The 20,606-nt window shown below is 42.9% G+C and overlaps 1 protein-coding gene across 1 annotated transcript in view; it reads left to right on the top strand.

Moving 5' to 3' along the window:
• The window catches only part of LOC118399087 (zinc finger CCHC domain-containing protein 24-like), a 61,910-nt gene that overhangs the window by 4,335 nt on the left and 36,969 nt on the right, over positions 1-20,606 (top strand). Inside the window, exon 2 of the mRNA XM_052475058.1 lies at positions 4,139-4,339. Within this exon, the coding sequence (XP_052331018.1) occupies positions 4,139-4,339 (201 nt within the window). The remainder of the gene's footprint in view (positions 1-4,138; positions 4,340-20,606) is intronic.

Below are 20,606 nucleotides of genomic sequence, written 5' to 3'. Positions count from 1 at the left end.
TTTCATCACATTCCCAGTGGGTCAGAAGTTTACATACACTCAACTAGTATTTGGTAGCATTGCCTTTAAATTGTTTAACTTGGGTCAAACGTTTTGGGTAGCCTTCCACAAGCTTCCCACAATAAGTTGGGTGCATTTTGGCCCATTCCTCCTGACAGAGCTTGTGTAACTGAGTTGGGTTTGTAGGACTCCTTCCTTTCACACGCTTTTTCAGTTCTGCCCACAAATGTTCTATTGGATTGAGGTCAGGGCTTTGTCATGGCCACTCCAATACATTTACTTTTTGTTGTCCTTACGTCATTTTGCCACAACTTTGGAAGTATGCTTGGGGTCATTGTCCATTTGGAAGACCCATTTGTGATCCAGCTTTAAATTCCTAACTGATATCTTGAGATGTTGCTTCAATATATCCACATAATTTTCCTACCTCATGCTGCCATCTATTTTGTGAAGTGCACCAGTCCCTCCCGCAGCAAAGCACCCCACAACATGATGCTGCCACCCTCGTGCGTCATGGTTGGGATGGTGTTCTTCAGCTTGCAAGCCTCCCCCTTTTTCCTCCAAACATAACGATGGTCATTATGGCTAAACAATTCTATTTTTGTTTCATCAGACGAGAGGACATTTCTCCAAAAAGTACAATCTTTGTCCCCATGTGCAGTTGCAAACCGCAGTCTGTTTTTTTGATGGCGGTTTTGGAGCAGTGGCCTCTCCCTTGCTGAGCGGCCTTTCAGGTCATGTCGATGTCGATATAGGACTCATTTTACTGTGGATATAGATACTTTTGTACCTGTTTCCTCCAGCATCTTCACAAGGTCCCTTGCTGTTGTTCTGGGATTGATTTGCACTTTTCGCACCAAAGTACGTTCAAATCTAGGAGACAGAATGCGTCTCCTTCCTGAGTGCTATGACTGCTGTGTGGTCCCATGGTGTTTATACTTGCGTACTATTGTTTGTACAGATGAACGTGGTACCTTCAGGCATTTGGAAATTGCTCCCAAGGATGAATCAGACTTGTGGAGGTGTCCAAATTTTGGCTGGTCTTGGCTGATTTCTTTTGATTTTCCCACGATGTCAAGCAAAGAGGCACTGAGTTTGAAGGTAGGCCTTGAAAAACATTCACAGGTACACCTCCTATTGACTCAAATGATGCCAATTAGCCTACCAGAACCTTCTAAAGCCATGACATCATTCTCTGGAATTTTCCAAGCTGTTTAAAGGCACAGTCAACTTAGTGTATGTAAACTTCTGACCCACTGGAATTGTGATACAGTGAATTTTAAGTGAAATAATCTGTCTGTAAACAATTGTTGCCAAAATTATTTGTGTCATGTCCTAACCGACTTGGCAAAACTATAGTTTGTTGACAAGAAATTTGTGGAGTTGCTGAAAAACGAGTTTTAATGACTCCAACCTAAGTGTATGTAAACTTCTTACTTCAACTGTATGAATTTTAAAAAATCTATGTTATTTCCTGAAAGTTTCTGGTTCAAAATACAATCCACACAGGTTCTTCTAATCAGCAGGTTGGCATGGACAGGATTTTCGTCTTTCCATGGTGACATCACCATGCGGTAAATTGGTTAAAAGACCACTCCTAAAGAGTCATTGCTAAATTCTTGCTTGAGAAATAGTATTTTGCTAAAAAGCTACTTTTGCCCATTTGAATGGAAATCTATTAAAGCAAGATACTTAACTGTTACCCAGAAATGATTTGATATTGATATGAAAATGGCTGCATTAGGCCTTTAAGGGGTTATGATGTGAGGACAATGAGTGGTTGTGAACAGAGATGAGCAGTATTTATATTACTTGTATTACACGGAGTGACAAGGAGTTAAGTGTTGGCACAAAACAGGCCTGGATTCCAGGCTGAAGATTATGCTCCATATTGAATATTGCACAAGACACTGGATTACCCCTGATCTCCTTGCTTGCAATCCTGTGGTAGATGCTACTCTGATCACTTACACTATTTGTATTGGAGAAATAGAGTATATCAACAGTTGTGTCCAAAAATCATTCTTGCCTACTATGAGCACTGTTCAAAACTAGTGCACTATATAGGGAATAGGATGCCATTTGGGACGCAACCGAACAGCAGTGTTTCCCTCCTCTGGTGTGTACAGCTCATCCGTGGACCTGTGAATTCAGCCACTTACTCAGATGAGGTGAGGTTTGCATCCCAAATGGCACCCTGTTTCCTTTATAGTGCACTACTTTTGACCAGGGCCCAAAGGGTAGCTCAATCCCCATCAGGTGTCCACAGGGGGACAATTTGGCCACTCGCTGCCTCATAGTATATGAAGCAGGAGAGGGGAAGAGAGGGGCTCTATGGTCACTTTATATAATGGCTAATGTACTGTATGGTTGACCTGCCTTCACTGATTTGATAGTAAGGCATATCAAGGCACAGAAAGCTGTATATACAGTGTACACTATCTATACTATTCTGTCTTTGGGCCAGGAGTTTTTTCCAACCACTTGACCCTTTTTCATGATCGGGTCACGTTGTCAGTAAACACTCCTGGCCCTAGATAATGTGGCATAATATGTTTGTCAGATAGAACTGGCAACTTCCACAAGGAAGAACAATAGCAGAATATCAACAGGCAGTGGATAAAATCAATGGCAGATGGAAAGCCATGGAAAACATAAAGAAAGATAGAAAGCTAATATTTTATTTATCCAGGGTAGAATCTAGTAAATGAACACGCACACACACACACACACACACACACACACACACACACACACACACACACACACACACACACACACACACACACACACACACACACACACACACACACACACACACACACACACACACACACACACACACACACACACACACAGGTGCTGATAAGAGTTGATTTGAACTGCCTCCCGGGCTAGGGCCGACCTCTGCTACACTGTTGCCAAGTGTAAGATTTCTGTGCTATGCAACATAAGACATCAACATAACAACGTAAGTTCTTCCAAGGAGAGATATCATTCACAAAGACTCCAGTAACTTTCCATAACTCTGACAGTGTTGCCATATAGCTTGGATTCCTTCCATGTCTCAGTTTTAACAGTGGGCTATACATTGAAGAGGAGAGGTCATCATAACTAGGACCTGGAGTTTTTCTTAGGAAAAGCTATAAATAGGCCTAGAAATTAGGGTTAGGTCTCATGGTCATGAAAAACTCTGGGCCCTATTACAAGGGGCATGTCATATGCAGGAAAAACTCCTGTCCCTCACCGTAAACAGAGGTTGAACCTACTTACCTAATTAATTGTCACTTCTATGCCAATATTTCAAATGGAGGACAAAGTGAATAAAAGGTTTTTAAAAATGTATTCTCTCCTTCAGTTTGCTAATGGAAATTGATATTCAGAGTGCATTAAGCAGATACTGGAGCACCAATCTCACGCAACAATTGACTGGCACAACTTCTCAGAGTGAGCCACAAACCATCCTCATGGCGTGATACTTCAAACAGATCTGGGAACATAACAGCCTGGTCTCAGATCTGTTTGTGCTGTCTTGCCAACTCCTATCTAGCCATTGTCACGCAATACAGCATAAACAGATCTGGGACCAGGCTATGAACACCATGTCTCCCTTTCTCTCTCTCACTCTCTCCTTGTTTACTGTAAGCCATCCTTCTCTAAAGTCCTGTCTTCCTTTGTGGCATCCCCAGTACTTTTCCAGTTCATAAGCAACAGCTGGACTGAGCGCCAGATGTGCTGAATTTAATGAGAGAAAAGACGGAGGGCATAGGACAGTCAACGGAAATTGGTGATTAAACTCAACAAGCATCGCAAATGCAAAAAAAATCCATATTGTTTCATTAGTGGTATCATGTATCCATAGGTTGTCAAACTACTCTGTAAGCATGATAGAGGGAAGTTGCAGGTGTTCTTCAGAAACATAAAGCTCGGTGCTCTGCCACAAAAGTAATGATGGAATAAGAAATCCTTAAAATCCTGACATTAGGAAGAACACGCAGCACTTCAAACTTTGCATTAAGTTACTCCAATAAAGGCATCATCACCTAATTTTCATATCTTCCTTTATTCTACATTTCTTGTCATGTGTTTTCCCCTGCGCAATATGCCAACCATGTTTTCCTGTCTCTCCCTGTTCCAGGCATTGAATAACAGGGTATATAAAAATGTCTCGCCATACGACTCGCTCAACAACATTGTTGACGGACTCAACTCCTTGACGGACCACTTCTCCGACCTCTCCCTCTCCTCAGAGCCCCGCAAGCCCAGCAAAAGACCCCCGCCCAACTACCTATGCCACCTCTGCTTCAACAAGGGCCACTACATCAAAGACTGCCCCCAGGTAGGACACAGACCGAGACAGTCCTTATTCATTCACATGCATGTTTGTTCGTTCATTCATTCATCCATTTTTGGGGGTCCTACCTCTAATTCTATTGGTTCAGTATCTTTTGATTTCAAAATGCTACTGGCTGCCATCAAGAGTCAACATGGCGTGTGATCATATTTCCAGCCAATCATGTCCCTTTCAAGTTGACCAATGGCTGTGTGGCGGTGGCATCTATGTGATGCTCTGACCTAATTGTCAGACAGACAGTCCTATGTCCTCTGTGGTCATGAGTGTGTGTTAGTTGTGCAGACGGAACTTCACTATGAGGGAGGAAGAGTAGGGTGAAGTTGGCCCCTAGTTGCTGATCTTGGGTCAGTTTAGCATTTCCCCCACTAATGGTTAATGTTAGGATTTGGGGGAGGGGAGACTGATCCTAGATCTGTACCTAGGGGAAACCAATCAGAGTAAGGAACCAGCAGGGATGGTTATATAACTGATGTATGTATACAAAATATATTTTATCATCAGCAGAATTCATTGAATCATTAGCCAGGAGATTTAATTTGTTACATTTCTTCTGTCACAAAGTTAAGGTATTTGTAACTGCTTAAACGTCAGACATAAGGTGTCTATTGGTCACATCGGTGTGTCGTGTCACTATAGGGGCGATCAGGTGCCAGGTTGGTAGTATGCACAACTTTCAAAGAAAAACATTCCTTTGTATCTGTTTGAGTGTGTAATCTTGTTGAAACAGCTTTGAATGCATAATCAAAGTGGTTAGTGTTTCAACGGCAAGGTTTGGACATAAAAAAGTTGTTTGATGGGAAGAATATCCCATAGTTCATACTTTTCGCCTCTCGGTTTTCAAATATTTTAGTATTTTATGACGCAGGTCTCTCTGTAAAGAAAACAAGTCTAACCATGGCAAATTAGCAGCGAGTTCCAGCTGTGAGGTCCCATGGGTAACAGAGTGTGACCATTGGGGTCCAAGCTGAGCTCTCCTCTGTTTAACAGACTCAGTACCGGAGTGAATTCATCACAGAAAACGTTTACCGTTTAAGAACCAAACGGAAGCAAACAGAGAAAAACAAGTGTTTCTATTGGACAAATTCAGGTAGGTCCCTCCCTGTTTCATTTGGTTTGCTTCCATTTAAGGAACTTTTTGCAACAGAATTAAAAAATAAATAATAATAATTTCACCTTATTTAACCAGTTGAGAACAAGTTCTCATTTACAACTGCGACCTGGCCAAGATAAAGCAAAGCAGTGCAACAAAAGCAACAACACAGAGTTACACATGGGATAAACAAACGTACAGTCAATAACACAATATAAAAGTCTATGTACAGTGTGAGCAAATGTAGAAAGGTTAGGGAGGTAAGGCAATAAATAGGCCATAGTGGCGAAATAATTACAATTTAGATCAAAATAGCAGATTCGATGTGTCAGCATAATGAAAACACCCAGGACTCTATGGTACGGATGTTACTGATCTACCACTAGAAATAGAATGTGTGGAACAGGCTTGGAACATCTGACATTGGCAATTTGACTAGTAAACTCATTCTAGTTTAGTGGATTTAATGACCTATTGATTGGATGATGTACTGTATGTATGCGAGACATTGAATTATGTTTTTTTAGTATCCAAAACTACCACAATATATGATAGCCTACTTCTAGTAATGATACATGTGTAAATGCACCCTCAAATACAGTATAAATAATTGTACATGGATATGACGCAAGAATTACAATATTGACATCATGCCATATTATGCACACTATGATGGCGTAACATGTCACAATAGTACAACTGAAATAGCATTCGGAAATGCTAGTGATACTGAGATAGAGATTATGGACCACAAAATGACTATTGTGGTTTTCACATACGGGCACTTTGAGGAACGTTCGGTCTCCCTTTACGACGTGTTGTAAAGTAAAAGCAAACTGCATGGAAATATGTTCTTTTGAAACAAGGACACTTAATTGTGGTGACAGATATTTTCTCTTTTTCGCTCACCCTCTCTTGCTCTTATTGTGTGTATATTGTAGAGCTTTCTAGCTGTTTAGACCTGACTGAATCAATGCTAATCCTTGTATTAGGAATGTCTTCATGAATTAAGTTGACGTTTATTGTGTTGATGTGCTTAATAGTTATCACTGTGTATTTAAAGCATTGAACCGGTTGGTTGGAGGGCAGCAGTTGCAGGGCACTAATTGCATTATAGTGAGTCAGTGGAAATGTTAAGCTTTTGTTTTATTACGACCAAACCCCCTCGACATTAGACTGCTATTAAACCAATCTGTCAGCAGGACAGCTAACCTACGAGGGCGGAACTCAAATGTGTGTGTGTGTGTGTGTGTGTGTGTGTGTGTGTGTGTGTGTGTGTGTGTGTGTGTGTGTGTGTGTGTGTGTGTGTGTGTGTGTGTGTGTGTGTGTGTGTGTGAATGGGTGTAACTCAAATCACAGCGGTTCTGTCAGGTCTCCCCAACTGTTTGTTAAACTGCCAACGGATACACGGAAAACATCAGATCCCCTGTGTGTGTGTGTGTGTGTGTGTGTGTGTGTGTGTGTGTGTGTGTGTGTGTGTGTGTGTGTGTGTGTGTGTGTGTGTGTGTGTGTGTGTGTGTGTGTGTGTGTGTGTGTGTGTGTGTGTGTGTGTGTGTGTGTGCGTGTGTGAATGGGTGTAACTCAAATCACAGCGGTTCTGTCAGGTCTCCCCAACTGTTTGTTAAACTGCCAACGGATACACGGAAAACATGAGATCTCCTGTGTGTGTGTGTGTTTCAACCACTTCTTCGTCACAAATGGCACCCTATTCCCTGCCATTTGGAACACAGAACATATCTCTGTTACATAGCCCTCTCCTGGGCTTTATCTACTATTATTCACCCCCCTACATGCGGCTACACAGACACCCATCAACGCACACATACATCATATATATTGAAGACACTCCAAACACAATGCGTATGTCCAATACTTGAAAATATTTGAGGTGTGCTTGATTTAGCATGTAGTTTACACATTGGGGACTACTCCATTGGTTCTATTGTACCAAGTGAAGTAAATCATAATTTGATCAACTAAATCAAATGATATGTCTATGAATTAAGCACAGCTCAAGTATTTCAAATCGAATCACATTTAATTTGTCACATGTGCCTGAATACAACAGGTATAGACTTTACCTTGAAATGCTTGCTTACGAGCCCTTTCCAACTATGCAGTTAAAAAAAATAATAAAAAAATATATATAGTAACACGAGAGGAATAAAACACACAAGAATGGAGCTCTATACAGGGAGCACCAGTACCAGATCAGTGTCGAGCTATATACAGGGAGTACCAGTACCAGATCAATGTGGAGCTATATACAGTGAGCACCAGTACCAGATCAGTGTGGAGCTATATACAGGGAGCACCAGTACCAGATCAGTGTCGAGCTATATACAGGGAGCACCAGTACCAGATCAATGTGGAGCTATATACAGGGAGTACCAGTACCAGATCAATGTGGAGCTATATACAGTGAGCACCAGTACCAGATCAGTGTCGAGCTATATACAGGGAGCACCAGTACCAGATCAATGTGGAGCTATATACAGTGAGCACCAGTACCAGATCAGTGTGGAGCTATATACAGGGAGCACCAGTACCAGATCAATGTGGAACTATATACAGGGAGTACCAGTACCAGATCAATGTGGAGCTATATACAGTGAGCACCAGTACCAGATCAATGTGGAGCTATATACAGTGAGCACCAATACCAGATCAGTGTGGAGCTATATACAGGGAGCACCAGTACCAGATCAATGTGGAGCTATTTACAGGGAGTACCAGTACCAGATCAATGTGGAGCTATATACAGGGAGTACCAGTACCAGATCAATGAGGCGCTATATACAGGGAGTACCAATACCAGATCAGTGTGGAGCTATATACAGGGAGCACCAGATTAGTGTGGAGCTATATACAGGGAGCACCAGTACCAGATCAATGTGGAGCTATATACAGGGAGTACCAGTACCAGATCAATGTGGAGCTATATACAGGGAGCACCAGTACCAGATCAATGTGGAGCTATATACAGGGAGTACCAGTACCAGATCAGTGTGGAGCTATATTCAGGGAGTATCAGTACCAGATCAGTGTCGAGCTATATACAGGGAGCCAGTACCAGTACCAGATCAACCAGATGTGAGCCAGTACCAGATCAATGTGGACTATATACAGGGAGTAGTACCAGTAATGTGGAGCTATATACAGATCAGATGTGGAGCTATATACAGGGAGTACCAGTACCAGATCAATGTGGAGCTATATACAGATCAACCAGATCAATGTGGAGCTATATACAGGGAGCACCAGTACCAGATCAGTGTCGAGCTATATACAGGGAGCACCAGTACCAGATCAATGTGGAGCTATATACAGGGAGTACCAGTACCAGATCAATGTGGAGCTATATACAGGGAGTACCAGTACCAGATCAATGTGGAGCTATATACAGGGAGTACCAGTACCAGATCAATGTGGAGCTATATTCAGGGAGTACCAGTACCAGATCAATGTGGAGCCTCCTCCCTTTAGGCTGTCTCATCGCTGCAGGTGATCAGACCTACCATCGTCGTGTCATCAGCAAACTTGATGATGGTGTTGGAGTCGTGTTTAGCCATGCAGTTGTGGGTGAACAGGGAGTACAGGAGGGGACTAAGCACACCCCTGAGGGCCTCATGTTGAGGGTCAGCGTGGCGGCGGTGTTGTTGCCTACCCTTACCACCTGAGGCCGGCCCATCAGGAAGTCCAGGATCCAATTGCAGAGGGAGGTGTTCAGGTGTTAATTTGAAAGTCTTAGACGGACGTATTTATTTGACCCAGGTCTGAATGAGTGTCCCCTTCCTGTGTGATGTTTATCAAGCGGACACACTTAAGGCGCAGGATCTGACTTCACAGGCCTCCCGCTGCTGGGTTTTTGATCTGGGTCCAGCAGTGTGGAGAATCATATTATTATGACTCTCTCTATCGCTCTCTCTCTCCTACTCTACATGCTGCAACCTCGCTTTCTCTTCCTCCCCCTGCCCCGTAATTCTGGGAGATCGATCTGTGTAATAGTCCTTTCCAGCTTAGTCAATGATTTTATCCTCCTAGGTACAGTGTTGTAGTCTCTCCCAGTGGCCTTTCTCGTTATGTTTTTCTCCTCTCTCCGTCGTTACTGGGTGGAGACCAAAGCCCCACTATTCCTGTTCTCTTTCCCCCAGAGAGGGCTGCCCTTGTGGGGTCTTTGGTTAGTGTGGATCAACAGGGTTCTGGTTGGTTGGTGTGGCTGAGAGGGAGGGGGCTCCGACAGGAAACAGAGAATGACACAGCTGAGTGGAGCTGCAGAGAGACACAGGAAGGGGTTCTGTGATCGGTCTTCCTGTGGTGTGTGTGTGTGAGGAGGATGGGCTGTGTGTGTCGGGGGGTGGGCTGTTTGAGGCATGTTTATGTATGTGCATGCATGTGTTTTTGTGTGTGTACTGCAATGGTATAACTCACCTCTTTGTTCCTGTATCCTTCTCTGGTTTGACGAAAGAGGAAATGCTGGTGGCATTTTCATTGGACTTGTCCTCCGGGGGCAGCCATATCTCTCTCTTCTCTCTGCTCACTCCTCCTCTCCTCCTCTTCTCCTCTCTGCCTGCTGTCACAGGGCAACCGAGGTGTTATGTAAACAGGCTTTTATTTGGAGAATGAGGTCGCTCCCCGGGTTATGACCAGAATGCCCCCTTCACTGGGGCCTGGCTGCCCCATCTGGTGCACAGCCAAGATGTCTTCTTCCACTTGCGTTTATGATTTGTTTGGTGGCCTCAATCGCCAGCTCCGCCTCGGATGTTTCCCTAATTAAACTGATGCATTGATTGACGTCCACTCGCCATGTCTCCCCCCTGTACAGGGATTAACACATGGAAAATGTCTCCGCTGGAATTCGATGTGTGTGTCTGGGGGGGGTCTGTCATACTTACACTGACACACCAATACACACATACTATCATGACACAAGGCGAGATCCAGATGCAGACACAGGAGGCAGATGGTTGGAGTCTTCCAATATTTATTAATCCAAAGTGGTAAGACAAGAGAATGGTCGTGGAGAGACAAAAGGGTCAAAACCAGTCTAGAGTCCTAAAGGTACTGAAGGGCAGGCAGAGTCAAGGTCAGGGCAGGCAGAGTCAAGGTCAGGGCAGGCAGAGTCAAGGTCAGGGCAGGCAGAGTCAAGGTCAGGGCAGGCAGAGTCAAGGTCAGGGCAGGCAGAGTCAAGGTCAGGGCAGGCAGAGTCAAGGTCAGGGCAGGCAGAGTCAAGGTCAGGGCAGGCAGAGTCAAGGGCAGGCAGAGTCAAGGTCAGGGCAAGCAGAGTCAAGGTCAGGGCAGGCAGAGTCAAGGTCAGGGCAGGCAGAGTCAAGGTCAGGGCAGGCAGGCAGGATGATCAGGCAGGCGGGAAAGTAGTCCAGAGTATGGCAGGGGTAAAAACCAGGAAGACTATCAAAAAGAGAATAGCAAAAGGATTACTGGAAAAACACGCTGGTTGACTTGACTGACGTACAAGACAAACTGGCACAGAGAGACAGGAAACACAGGGATAAATACACTGGAGAAAATAAGCAACACCTGAAGGGGATGGAGACAATAACAGGAACAGGTGAAACAGATCAGGGCGTGACACATACACACACACACACACACACACACACACACACACACACACACACACACACACACACACACACACACACACACACACACACACACACACACACACACACACACACGCGCACTACATACGCCCACACACACATAACACATGTACACATGCATACTGATGCCACACACATTTACACACACACCCATCATTTCACACTCACCACATACGCTGCTGCTACTGTCTATTATCTATCCTGTTGCCTAGTCACTTTACCCCTACCTATATGTACATAGCTACCTCAATTACCTCGTACCCCTGCACATTGACTCTGTGCTGCTACTCCCTGCATATAACCATGTTATTTTTACTCGTTATTGTCATTTGTTATTTACTGTGTATTTATTCCTCGCGTCACTATTTCTATTTTTTTATTTGATTTAAAAAAATCTTCAACTTTGCGTTGTTGGAAAAGGACCCACAAGTAACCATTTCGTTGTTAGTCTACACCTGTTGTTGAAGAAGCATGTGACAAATTAACATTTTATCTGGTTTTATTTAGATTGGCTAGACAGAGAGGGCAAATATTTTGAAATGTGGACAATGCAGTACCACTGTAGACTGTGAAATGCCTGGCATCACATTTTTTTTGTCTAACCTCACAAATCTCTGACTTTGCTACCAGTACGCACACATCTGACACATACCCCCTTCAAAATCCTTTGTGTTTCCCTACTCACCCTCTGAAAGGCACACATACAGGATCCATGTCTCAATTGTCTCAAGGCTTAAAAACCCTTTTTAAATATGTTACTTTTGGGGTGACCTGATCAAATGCACATAGAATGTGTTATAGATCTGTCATTCTCATTGAAAGCAACTCTAAGAAGTGGTCGATCTGTTCTATGTGCACTATTTCTATGCTTCCCATTTTTAAGTATCGATTTTGCGTCTTTTACTTTTGGTTTTGTATATACAATATTTTACAATATTTTAGGTTATGGAAAATATGTTTCACAACGCTTTAGATGTGACACAAAGATACTCTACACGTTTTGTCACAAACTGTAATTAGCAACCAGGAAATGGCGGAGCGATTTCTGCATAGTGCATCTTTAACCTGTCTACTCCCCTTCATCTACACTGATTGAAGTAGATGTAATAAGTGACATCAATAAGGGATCATAGCTTGCACCTGGTCAGTCTGTCATGGAAAGAGCAGGTGTTCTTAGTGTTTTGTATACTCAGTGTATATTAGACACAGTCCAGTGCCATGATCACTATTTGAGGAAAAGGCATATTATCCCGGCTGGATAAAGAGAGCTTTGTGTGTGTGTCAGATCAATGGGCTTCATGTGATTTCTTTATCAACACTGACACTGATGCTCGTCTTGGCCTTGTTCCTTTTCTCTTCTTTGATATCTGTCTCACTGATCAACTTTCATCCTATTCAGAGCTAGATAAATTAAGATAGGAATAGTTTCTTGGTTTAGTTTATTAGGATCCCATTAGCTATTGCTCATCCAGCAGCTAATCTTCCTGGGGTCCACAAAAATAGTAGTCTACGTGGTATCTGTGTAACTTTTGGTAATAAAGTTGACCCTCTTATGGCCAAGTCACTACCATGTGGGTGAAGACGTCTCCAAACATCATGGTATCTGTTGCCGAATGTGGAATGTGACCACATTAAGCAATAATAACACCCCTGATGTTGAGCATACATCAGGCACGCCACACCGCACGCATGCGCACAAACACACACCTTACTTTGTTCTGTCTGTTATGGGGGTGATGATGGCAGCCATTTTTCAACGTGTGTGTGTGTGTGTGTGTGTGTGTGTGTGTGTGTGTGTGTGTGTGTGTGTGTGTGTGTGTGTGTGTGTGTGTGTGTGTGTGTGTGTGTGTGTGTGTGTGTGTGTGTGTGTGTGTGTGTGTGTGTACACCACTGTGAAGTAATCCTGGGATCATTACATCACACCAGAAGGCTGTTTGAACTGTCTTTAATATGGCAGTGTAATTTCTCTTACCTGCCCCTGGGACAAGGATGCAAATGAGCTTTTGGCTAACCCCGGCACATTTACATGGATGCTGCATTATTGTAATATTGATGTTGATTAATGTGCACTGTCCCTATAAATAAATACAATAAAGAACTGTCTTCTGGTGATAAACATTTAAAGAGTCCAATGCTGTCACCACTGGCAGGGTTGCTTGTGTATAATGGAAACTCCTTCCTAACGGTTGCGTAAACCTAACTAGAAAAAAACTTGAAAAATAAAATGCTTCCATTACAGATTTCTGGCATTCGACAATGGAGCAAATGCAGAGACCTCTCCAGAAACAAGAGTGGAAATGGTCATTTTTCTCTGTCTTACTGTGGTGATTGTGTAAACAGTTTTGTTCGAAGGATTCTGTTTGCTGTTGTATTGGTTGGGTAGAAGAGTTGGGGAGCTGGCCTACATAATCAAATACACATGATATGTAATTGCATGACTCTGCGTTGCACGGTTGGAAAACAGTTAGTCTGGCCCCTAGTGTGGGTACACCCATTTTCCTAACATGTTTGTGTGCACACGTGCTCCTTTTGTTATTACCATAACCTCCTACCTACATTAATATACACACAGATTTGATTTTGTGTGTACCTTGAAGTAGTTTGGCTACTCTTCATTGCCAATACAACCACTAGTTGGCTAAAGAAGAAAGCTGACTGGCACCCAAGGCTGTTATGATGTAGCCCAGTGAAGGCCACCCCTGATTAGGCCATTTTGTGCAATCGTGACATGCTTGGATTCTAACCTTTATTTAAAGCTTTTTCATCAAACTCTCACTTTTCTTTTCATGTCAGATAGTCCAGCACCATCCTCAGACATTTGCTTTTAATTTTGGTGTAATTCTCTTATGTCACATGATTGCACAAAATGCAGGGCCCTACGATGATGATGTATAGGCAGTAGAGGCACACACAAGGAGAGGTAGCTATATACTGTAGCTATCCCTGGGGGTGATGTTCCTGTGGGATTGTATCCTAGTTGCATACTGTACTATATGTTCACTGCTTGGAGTCTCTCTCTCTCTCTGTCTCTCTCTCTCTCTCTGTCTCTCTCTGTCTCTCTCTCTGTGTCATCTCTCCCTTTCTGTGTGTGTCTCTCTGTCTCTCTCTTTCTGTGTGTCTCTCTCTCTCTCTCTCTCTCTCTCTCTCTCTCTCTCTCTCTCTCTCTCTCTCTCTGTCTCTCGGTCTCTCTCTTTCTGTCTCTCTCTCTCTCTCTCTCTCTCTCTCTCTCTCTCTCTCTCTCTCTCTCTCTCTCTCTCTCTCTCTCTCTGTCTCGGTCTCTCTCTTTCTGTGTGTGTCTGTCTGTCTCTCTCTCTCTCTGTCTCTCTCTGTCTCTCTCTGTCTCTCTCTTTCTGTGTGTCTCTTTCCTCTGTCTCTCTCTCTTTCTGTCTCTCTCTTTCTGTCTCTCTCTCTCTCTCTCTCTCTCTCTCTCTCTCTCTCTCTCTCTCTCTCTATATATATATATATATATATATATATATATATATATATATATATATATATATATATATAATCTTTCTCTTGTTTTGACATGGACAGACAATTTGATACAGACAGAAGGTAAACATTACATCTGCCTTCCTCAACAGTACTGTAGTGAGAAATGAAGACAGACTTTAGGTGGTGTGAAGTTGGGTTAGTTTGCCGGCCCGGTTGATAAGCCAGTGGATAGATAGGGACTATGCTACACCCTAACTGTACATCCCAAATGGCACCATATTCCCTATATAGTGCACGACTTTTGACCAGACCCCTGTGGGCCAAGGTACTATATAGAAAATAGGGTGCCATTTGGGACAGACCTGAGATGAGATAGAGCCAGAGAAAGCACACACAGTGAGAGCAACTTCCTCCAAGAGGAAATCATAGTTAAAAGAATGATAAAAGTCGGGTTTCCTGCCTCCCGGTACAGCTGGTTTGGCTCTGTACAGGAATCCCACTCTTCCTCTGTGTGTGTGTGTATGTGTGTGCTTGTCTCCCAGTCTTCCTCTGGGTTTTGCTGAGACAACAGTCCGTCTGTCCACTTCCTGCTGCCTTACAGTCTGCCTCTATCTCAATTTGTCTTTCCACGATTGCTCACATCCTACCTCCCCACCTCCTTCTCAACTGTATTGTGAATTATTGGTTCTCAGAAAATACTGAAATGGAACTTCTCACTTACTCTACGCTCTGATTTTGTTTACACACTCACCTCAACCTCAATCCATTGCATATATCAGGAGTCAACTGTATTAAACTGACTTCGTGAGAAGAAGCTATACCCTTCAATCTGCTCTGTACTGTATTCTCTCCCCAAACACATCCCAATGATTTTCAAAGGTAATTATGTATTAACCCGAGATTATTATTTTTCCATGAACTTTTCTTTGAATAGAAACTTTAATATTCTGTACTGTAGTCGATCCCAATCCGGCTCTCAGTCGTTATACTATATGTGTCTCAAATGGCACCCTATTCCATATATAGTGCCTTACTTCTTACCAAGGCCCATAGGGAATAGGGTGCCATTTGGGTTGCAGACTAAGTCTACAGTAACAGAACAGTGGGACGGACAGGAATTGAAGCACAGGAGAATAAACAGCAGAATAAAGATGGGCCAGTACCTCCTCTTTTAACCTTATGTAATAAGCTTATAAAAGGAACAGGGGGAAAGCTGGTTTGTGGACCTTTCCAATTTTTGAGTGTGTGCTATTGTCCTAAGACTTTATGCACAATATCTCATTCTCTCTCTCTCTCTCTCTCTGTCTCTCTGTCTCTCTCTCTCTCGCCTTTCACAAATACGACACTTAATATAGGAGCAGTACTTTTTAGACGACAACCACATTTAAACCATATATATATATATATGTGTATATAATGCAACTTATCAATTTTTCTGCTTTCGAGCTGTAACACTGCAACAAGTAAAGTGCAGTGCATAAGAAGTGCTGTGCATAAGAAGTGCAGTGCATGAGAAGTAGCTTGAATTCAAAACATATTGCCATCAAAATTGAGAAGTGGCCTGAGATGTGACTGGACATCTTAATGATATATGCGCCAGCATGCTGTATTAACTAGCATTTCTCTTTCTCCTTTATTCTCTCTCTCTCTCTCTCTCTCTCTCTCTCTCTCTCTCTCTCTCTCTCTCTCTCTCTCTCTCTCTCTCTCTCACAATTCAATATACTTGGGGGAGGTGCAGTCTCTGACTGCTCTGCTCTGTCTCTGGCTGGCTGGGGCTGGAGTGAAAGTGTGAGTTTTTGGGGGTGAATTACAGGGAGAGAGAAAGAAAGTGAAGATCACTGAAGGTCGTATTTAGCTGAGGTAAATCAACATAATTTTAAGCATATTTACAGTTTCTGTAATACACATGATTCACATTCTTGTCAATTCAGTGGCCTAATTTAGACAATCAAGGTGGGGGTTGATGGTCACTAGACTTGATGCTGAATGTTATGAATAGACTGTTTTTTCCTTACAAATTGACAGCCAGCCGCTAGACTCCCCACTACTGCCTCTAGACTGTTCTAGAATTACTAGAACTGGGGAAAGCCTCTCAAACCATAGCAATTTGGCTGAAACACTCATGGGTGCACTCAATATGGCTGCCGGTTCACCTATCAGACCCATTAACTTGAATAGGAATAGGTATTCTAGTCATTCAATTTCTATGTCTGGCACTGCCTCTGCATGGGTGGTTATTTAGTTTTTTCATAGACATAAAGTACAGTGGAAGGGCCTTTATAGCTGTACATCGAGAAACCATATTGGGCAACACCCTCAGATATAGATGCAAACAGCACATGCAGAGGCATATACACATATACACATATACACATATACACACACACACACACACACACACACACACACACACACACACACACACACACACACACACACACACACACACACACACACACACACACACACACACATATATATACACACACACACACATATATATATATATATATATATATATATATATATATATATATATATATATATATATACACACACACACACACACACACACACACACACACACACACACACACACACACACACACACACACACACACACACACACACACACACACACACACACACACACACACACACACACACACACTGAGGACAGTACCATGTAACGTTTTCTCCAGTCGTCCACTCTTAACTCCCTCGCTGTACTTTGAAATAAGATGGCTATTTGTGCACCTCTGTCTGTCTGTGTTTCAGCCAAGCCATTCAACCTGCCCTTGTCATTTACTGGCCTGGCAACCTAATGCTGTATGTTGCTGTAGGGTGAAGCTGCCCATCGACGCTGATCTTGATTAAGTTTAGCATTTTCCGCACTAATGGTCGTAAGGATTGCAGGAGGGGAAGCTGATCCAAGATCTGTACATATGGGAAACTTCACCCCGGAGCCCATATGCTGCTGCTGTACAGCTGTTGCCCTCATCACAGCTGATCTATAGTCCGTTTAGGTTCTTAGGTTCTTGAATGGGGGTAAGTGTATGGGATGAGGTAAGCTGATCCCAGATCTGTGAATAGAGTTAGGCTAGTGTATGGGTGTGGAGTACGGCCTGCTGGGATTAAGATTTTGGTACTTTCAGTTTATCAGTGGATAATTTGGTTGCAGAATTATAACAGAAAGTTAGTTTTTAAAATTATCAAATTTACTTTAACATTTTCAGAAGACACTATGAAAGCCATTTTCAAAGCACAAGTAAAAACACTATGTGAACAGCAACAGTTCCCCAAAACACTGTCATTCAGGGTTGTGTCAGGATTAGGGAATTTGGAAATCTGAGAATGTGGGAAACTGGGAAGAGGGTTTGGCAAACAGAGAGCTTGACAGGAGAGAAGTCTCTGCAGCTGTCTGGGGCAGGGCTTGTTACTAAGGAGAAAAGCATGGTGCACACACATACACACACACACACATACACGCAAACAAGCACGTGTTGAACACACACATAGGGCATGCACGCACAAACACAGACAGTGGATCAACATTACAAAGCAAAGTGTCCTCGATGAAGAAAACGTGTGGTAGTCTCTTAGTATGTTTTACTGTGAAACTACTAGCAGACTTGTCTTGGTTGTTGTGTGTCAGCCGACCAAGAATGTCGGCATTCGCTGAATGGTTCTCTGTCTCATAGGGGACTAGTGAAACTCCATGTGGAAACTTTATTATTGTAGGAATCAACTCTGAAGTGACTCTCTCTCTCTTTACTATTTGCAGCGCACATTTAAATGTTGATATTCCACATGTCAGAGTGTCATCTCAACAAGCCTGGTCCCAGATCGGTTTGTGCCATCTTGCCAACTCCTACGGTCATTTTTGGTGTAAAACAAACAGATCTGGGACTAGGCTATAATCAAACTCCCCTAAAGCATTTCTGATCCCATCTGTCCAGAGGGCTATCAGCTGTCTTAATAACACTAGAACACATTCATACCAGAGTCCCACACACCACCCCCTCCCCAACCCATAACCATAGCCAAACAACAAACAGATCAGCAACTCAAACATTCAGATTTGAAAATATTTATATTATGGCAAGAACAACATTATTCAATGGGATTTAGGCTCAATCTAGACAAACAGATATCAATATAATTATATGGGCTTCTTATTGGTTGGCTAAGGATATGTAAAGACTCCTGTTTCTCCGTTTTATTGGTCGGCTTAGCTGTCTAGTCAAATCAAATCAAGCTTTATTTAAATGATATAGCACATTTCAGACATGGAATACAACGCAAGTGAAAATAAAAGTATACTACACAACTATATACTACACTAAAAAGCACCCTAATGAAATGCAAAGCAAAAAATATGTCTTTCCAAGGTTCTCTGGCAGGCTATTCCAGAGGCTACGGGCATAATAACTAAAGGCTGCCTCTCCATGTCTGTGATCATTGGTTGTTTTATCTGTCTAGTGAGGATTGATTGGTTGGCTTACCTGTCTAGCACCACACATGACCATACCCATTCCATGCTCTCGATTTTCTGTCTATATCAGCTCTATAAAGTACAATCACTTAGTCATCCCTGACCTTCTTGGGTGAAGTCCCAAATTCCACCATATTCCCTATATATAGTGTACTACTTTTGAGCAGAGCTCTATCGGCCCTGGTCAAAAGTAGCCCACTATATAGGAAATTGGGTGCCATTTGGGACAACCCTGCTGTAAAATCTCAATGAGAGGCTTTTATGAGATCTCCCCATCCCAATGCCTGGAAATAGACTAAACACAAGTGGCATACTTGGCATACTATTGTATACTCCCCCCGCTGTTCTCAGAACATTACATTAAACAGACCTCGGAGAAGCTGTGGTGTAATATCAGAAACACACACAGACACCATTCGCTAAGAGGAGGCTATGTTACTATTTGCGTCACTGTTTGCGGATAGGAAAATGCACTTATCCTGTTCTTGTTTCTGGAAGGGTTGTCTTCTGAAGGCCCATGGCTGTATCACAGTGTAATAGATAACAACAAACCCAGTTACAGTTAGATATGGCCTTGTCTTAGATAAATTAGCCCTGTATCCAGTGAGTAATGTGAGTAATTTCAAAAGTTTGTGTTCCTAAAAAATACATACAGTATCATGATTCTTTTTAATATATTGTCTCATACTTTTGTGTTTGCATTTGTCGCTTTGTGGGATTTTCTTGCTGAGTTTTCAGCTGTTATCGTGACTGTTGTATACGTTCCACCTCAGGATAAGAAAAGTAACAAGCACTTAGCGAACTGTTCAAGGCTATAAACAAACAGGAAAACGAACATCTGGAGTCTACTTTTCTGGTTGTCACCGATTTTAATTCTGCATCATTAAGACATGTGATACCCAACGTCCAGCAACATGTCACCCTCACCACTAGGGGCGATAAAGTCCTAGAACATTGTTACTCTACCCACAAGCAAGCATACAAGGCCCTCCCTCGTCCGTCATTCGGCAAATCACATCATGACTCCGTACTCTTGCTTCCTGTTTACAAGCAGAAGCTTAAATCGAAAGTAACCATGACTCGCTCCATTGAGATTATGCTACAGTACTGCTGTGCTAGCACTGATTGGATTTGAGACCACCGATGACATCGACAAGCTAACCACCCCCATCACCGGCTTCGTTAGGAAATGCATCAGCGACATTGTTCCCACAGTGAAGGTTTTCTGCTTCCCCAATCGAAAGCCCTGGATTAACACCAAGGTTGGTACTAAACTTAAGGACAGGGCTACCACACACAGGGCCATTGCGTACAACCCCGAGGCTATGGCTGAGGACAAGAACAAGTACCATACGTTCTGCTATGAACTCTGCAGAGCCATCAAATGAGCAAAAGGACAATATAGGAATAAGGTGGAATCATATTACACAGGCTTCTACGCCTGCCGCATGTGGCAGAGGCTGCAGTCCATTCCGGATTACAAAGAAAGCCCCAGCTGTGATCTGCCCAATGATGCCTCTCTACCAGATGAACTCAATGTATTTTATGTACGCTTTGACAATAACAACATGGTGCCGGGCGTGAGGGCCCAGAGGACTGGGTGAT

This window comes from Oncorhynchus keta, chromosome 2, assembly GCF_023373465.1.
Source record: "Oncorhynchus keta strain PuntledgeMale-10-30-2019 chromosome 2, Oket_V2, whole genome shotgun sequence".
Lineage (NCBI taxonomy): Eukaryota > Metazoa > Chordata > Actinopteri > Salmoniformes > Salmonidae > Oncorhynchus > Oncorhynchus keta.
This window is presented reverse-complemented; position numbering and strand designations above follow the sequence as displayed.